Raw genomic sequence first — 5,523 nt, 5'->3', positions numbered from 1 at the left:
ATTGATCTTATGTAATATTCTAATTTTCTGAGACACTGAATTTTGGGTTTTCATTATCTGTAAGCCATAATCAAATTTTCAAGAAATAAAGGCTTGAATAATATAACACTCTATGTGTAATGAATCTATATAATATATGGGTTTCACTTTCTGAAATGAGTGACAAAGAATATTGACCTTTTTCATGATATTCAAATTTTTTGAGATGCACCTGTATATATATATATATATATATATATATATATATATACACACACACAAATATACATATACACATGACTAATTTCAAAAATATTTAAATATCCTACTGACCCCAAACTAGTAGTGTATATTGACTATAAAAATGAACATGACCTTTCAAAGATTATATTAATTTCCATGACCTTTCCAGGCCTAATAATTATACTTAAGAGACATCCATGTGGACATTAATGAATATTCTGAAGAATTTCACTACTGATGTAGCAATGATCGAAATTACAAGATAAAAACAAAAAAACTCTGTCTAAAAATAAAAAAGCTTAAAAACTGGACATGTAGGAATCTCTAATGTGGCGTGTCAAACAGGTCCTTACCAGATGTCTTCTCCAGAGATATTGCCTGCGCATTACTAGCGTCTTTACTATAAGCATACATGGTACACAGGCGAGAGCTGTAATAACTAGCAGACACTGAATTACAACCTACAGAGACAGAGAAAAAGAAAGAAGCATTAGTTTTAAATGTCAAGTTGTCTCATTTGCCACATATACTGATGATTTAATTCACACGATATTGGTGTGCGTACCTGTCCCGTGTAAAATGGCTTGTTGGTGGGATCGTTGTAACTGAAGAGGCACATGTTGATGAAGGTTATTAGAAGACTGGGGGCTTCTTTTGAGCTCTTGGCATCATATGCCAACCACTTGTAAAAAATGAGCAGCACCAGGTAGCCAAATAGACTGACCATGAAGATGATCTCAGGAATAAAACCCAGGTAGATGTTCAGAGGTTTTTTGAAGTACCTTCACACGTAGACAAACAGACTTAAATTAGCATTAAATGCTGATACAGATCTATTTAGAGTAACAACAGACAAGTGCGTACAGGTGATTGAAAAGACTGAGAGTAACTCCAAACGTCATGTGGATGACTCCTAGAACTATCGACATCTTCATCTTGAAGGAGTTCAGAAAGGTCAGCTTATTGGTGGCAATGTTCCAGATCTGTAAGAGGAGAAAGGAAAACAACTCTTAAAGGGCTGAAGTTAGACTATCTTTGCCACAGAACTGTTTAGATGTTTTTACTAGGTGCTTACTGGGTCAATGCCAATTGGATAGGGTCCACTAAACACTTTTGGCACAGCAGGGTCGAGCTGTAATATGTGGTTATCCTTCAGTGTCGTAGGCCTGAATGAGTTAATGGAAAATCAGTGTTAAAAATAATAATGACTTAACGGCCACACATGAAGACGTGATCTGAATGATCAATTTAAACAAGTGGCTGATTATGAGAGCAACATTTTCTGAGGGGCATAAAAAACAACGATGAACCTTTAGAACAAGATCAATGTAAAATCAATGGTTTGGAATGAACAACTTACGTCCAGTTGCCTCCTCTCTCTCCAAACATGGGCCTGACACTCCAGCCCGAGCCAAAGACATTGAGAGATTTGGAGAAACAGTCGTTGTAGATAATCCCAGTATACACTGAAAATATTCCCATCAGGAGAATAATGTAACGGCCCGCAAAAACCATGTTAAACATCTAGAGAAAGAGAGAACACCGTGATTTGTAGTTGCCCAAATTATCAAATAAATGTAGAATTATTAAAAAGAAAGTACATTTAATATAATGTTTGTTAAATTGCATCTCTTTACCAAATACTATCGAGGCCAGAATGGCCAATATAAACACAGTTGCTTACTTTTTTGTTTTCCTGAGTAAAAGCTATAATTTATGCCTAAACTACATTTTCAGACCATGTTGTTTTATAAACAGCAAATTATCAATCTTATAAGTTTTAAACTAATCTTAAAACTATCATAACCCAAATGCATAATAACAATTGTCACATTTAGCTTTGCCTTTATATTAAAAATAACCCATAACAAAAGGTGTCTGTTTTATTCTTCACTTCAAAACTTAAATTTTCATGCTAAATAACACTAGTTAAAAACCATCAGGATCAATATTTTCTGTATTCAGGATCTATACATAAATAAAGCTATATGACATGAATATTTGATTTTAACAAAATTATAAAACAATAATTATGAGATGGTTGAATAAATGGATGGGAGAATGGATACCTCATTGTCGTTTTTCTGGGCAATTAATCGGCTCTCTCGCAGTACCAAGTAAAGTGCAGCACAGGTCATGAGTATACCATGACCCAGATCGCCAAACATGACCGCAAACAGGAAGGGGAAGGTGATGATGGTGTATGGAGCTGAACATATGAGCACAAACATAATACACACAATATGATGAGACACCCACAAAAAAGTAAATAAATAAATAAAAAGGTAGCACAACAGGATCTGTTGATTTGTAGCTCATTTTAATCACTGCAGAGGAGTTTGGGACAAAACTATTATAGGTCAGGGTTACCTGGGTTGATTTCCCGGTAGTTGCTGATGCCGTAGGCATCAACGATGCTCTGAAAGCCAGAGGTGAACTTATTGGTTTTGTTGTAGGTGGGTGGGGTCTGTTTGGTCTGCATTCTGTTTAGGATGGAGGGAACAGTGGATCCACTTCTCTCCTGCATGAAATAGAGCGGAATTTAACACAAACATTCATGCATGAAAATAAATGCTCCAGTTTGCTTCCCAGTAAACAGTGGCGCAGTTGTATGCATGCCTCTACATTGCATTTATGTAAATATTCATTTATCTGTGGAAAAAGTGTCACTTGTTAAATTTATGTTGCTTATATATGCTTAAATTTTAAACAGATGCTGCATATCGTGAACTGAACTTGAGTATTGAGTCCACAGCATGTAAGCGCGTATGAAGGCAATGTGTAAGACAGCTGATATTAATAGCTGCTAGTTAAATAAGGCATGAGGAAGAATGCCATGTGTAAGGACAGGCTTTGAACTAGCACGCAAGCACAATGCTTCACATTTCAACACATTGCCTACATGGACTTAACACTATTACACTTCTAGTTTAAGTTCAGACGGAAGCCGTCTTTTTTTGTTACCAAACAATGCTTTACATGGATTTACAAATTGGCTGTAAGAATCCATCTGTAGGTTGCTGGCTGTAAGTCCAGCATTATATAAAGAATGCATAACCCGTTTTAACTCTATAAAGACTGAGAGGCAGACACAGAAGAACAGAAGGTGAATTTGTGTGAGCAGTTAATCCTCTTACGGTGTGGCTATTACAAGGTTAACATTGCAGTGACCTCTGACCCTTACACAACAACCTCTCACCACAGGGATTACAGGTATTATACCCGCTCTGCCCTTACTGTTCTGTAGTAAGGTGTGACATCCCGGACCTCACAGAGCCATCACACCATCTGCTGTGAATAAGCTATAAGAATCTAGAATCCATCACTCAAGTGATCTTCAGCACGCACTATATCATCCCGAGACCAACCAATTAATTAAACTGTGTAATAAATCAGGAATTAAATAAATAAATACTATCAAACAAACCGCTCTCTAATATCTGCCATTTCATAGCAGAGAACATGCTTATACAAGTTTAGTCAAAATTCAGATTGCTGTGCCAAAGTGTTGACAAACAATCATTCTTATTCAGTGGCTATTAAATGAAGGCACTGTATACTAGTATGCAATAAAACCACAAAAGAAATGTCTTTTAAATACATATTCAAACTTTTTCGTTATGTATTTTCCAACTAAATTAATGAAAATTTGAAGAAATTTTTTTTTTTACTATTTTCTACCGAAAGGAAAAAAATGCAAAAACATTCTGAAAACTGAGGGAATGGATTGCCACTCGTTTTATCAGTATTCTCATCAGCAGAAGTGATGGACAGAGTCCACTTGTGATGCTGTGAGAAGGGGATCAGGTTTCAGCTGCTCTAGACCACAGGAAAATTCAAACTTTGATCTGAGGGGTCTCATGACTCAATGTAAAAGTATCTGGGCATTCCGTCCTAACACTCAGTCCCCTGTGTGCATGTGTCTGTGTGTCCTGGGATAATAGAAGCTAAAACCATGTTTACAAAGTGTGAGTATGTGACATTGTATGTGATGACAAGAACAAATCGGCTACTCCTTAGAGACAACACGTGTGTGGTGGTAATATACTGTATGTGGTCTAACATGCCAATGTAAAATGGACTAAATACAGCCCCAATGAAATGCAGCTTACATCAGGTGTCTGTGAAATCAAATGTAAGACTTTTTTTAATACCTGCACAAATGTAATTGATATTTAATGTCCATACAGACATTCTTTTACTTAATTAAAAACACATTCAACTGCAAAATAGGGTAACTGCAAGTTTAAAATACTCAAGATGTGTTTTATTCAAGAGATACATACCGTATGTATTGAAAATGGTTTATGTACTAATACAGGTATATCCATATATACGAATTAGAGGTCGATCGATATTGGATTTTGCAGATACGATAATGTGTTTAAAGAAAGGCAGCAAACAGATTAATGTGCTAATATTAGTAAAAAAAAAAAATTCTTCCTGTGACAGGATAGCCCAAGAAAAGCCACAAGAGTTAACACTGAAGTTTTTATTCCAAAAAACTGACAAAGTTATTATATTTATGCATTTATAATGTTCTCTACCTCTCTTCAGGGAACAAAGGCCAAAAGTATTTAGCCCTCATCATGCACTCGAGAACTGATCCATTTTATCCCCAATAAAATGCTTTATGAATAAGAATGACCTCCCCTCTGATATAACAAATTAGCAATAGCAAGCAGCAAATTGTGGTTCATGGCTATTAAAAAAACTAAAGACTACTGGCTATAAAATATGTCCCACAACAGTGTCCCACAACTTTGTATAGCCCCATAACAATATTCTGTTTTAATAGGATATAATCTATGTCAACAAAAACCATCAAGTCAGGGTCTTTAAAGGTGCCATAGAATGCATTGATACAATATTTTAAATTGTTCTCTGATATCTACATAGAAGGTATGTGGCTTAGGTAAGGGCAAACAATCTCCAGAAACAGTTTTACATGTCCATTTACAGCCCTAGGATTTGTCCCTAGAATGAAATGGTCTGTTTTTACCTTATCTGGAAGGGTCATGAATAACAATGTTGAGTTCTGCTCTGATTGGCTGTTTCACAGTGCGGCTCATTTCCGTAGCTCACACAGCAGGAAGGAAACACAGGGAAAATATATATTTCAATACTTTCTCTCGCAGTTATATCGTTGGGTAATTATACTCTATATAAAATGCGGACATCAGGGAGCCGCTATTAATATGCGGGACATTGAAACTGCTTTCGAATGCACAATCGCGTTTTACTTTCACTTTCGAGATTTGCGATCGCACGTGCTCTGTGTAAACTACAGCGGCAGTACTT

At 36.1% G+C, this 5,523-nt stretch overlaps 1 protein-coding gene across 6 annotated transcripts in view; it reads right to left on the bottom strand.

Moving 5' to 3' along the window:
* Positions 1-5,523, bottom strand: part of LOC107567567 (V-type proton ATPase 116 kDa subunit a-like) — a 23,203-nt gene that overhangs the window by 5,651 nt on the left and 12,029 nt on the right. For all 6 annotated transcript variants that reach the window (XM_016253261.1, XM_016253269.1, XM_016253278.1 and 3 more), the window contains 7 exons: positions 2,593-2,743; positions 2,292-2,431; positions 1,583-1,746; positions 1,298-1,388; positions 1,087-1,205; positions 788-1,004; positions 576-683 (listed from right to left, as the gene is read on the bottom strand). In XM_016253261.1, coding sequence (XP_016108747.1) covers positions 576-683; positions 788-1,004; positions 1,087-1,205; positions 1,298-1,388; positions 1,583-1,746; positions 2,292-2,431; positions 2,593-2,743 — 990 coding nt within the window. The remainder of the gene's footprint in view (positions 1-575; positions 684-787; positions 1,005-1,086; positions 1,206-1,297; positions 1,389-1,582; positions 1,747-2,291; positions 2,432-2,592; positions 2,744-5,523) is intronic.

This window comes from Sinocyclocheilus grahami, unplaced genomic scaffold, assembly GCF_001515645.1.
Source record: "Sinocyclocheilus grahami isolate Dianchi unplaced genomic scaffold, SAMN03320097.WGS_v1.1 scaffold27.1, whole genome shotgun sequence".
Taxonomy (NCBI): domain Eukaryota; kingdom Metazoa; phylum Chordata; class Actinopteri; order Cypriniformes; family Cyprinidae; genus Sinocyclocheilus; species Sinocyclocheilus grahami.
Note: the sequence above shows the minus strand (reverse complement) of the source record. Positions and strands in the feature narration are given on the sequence as shown.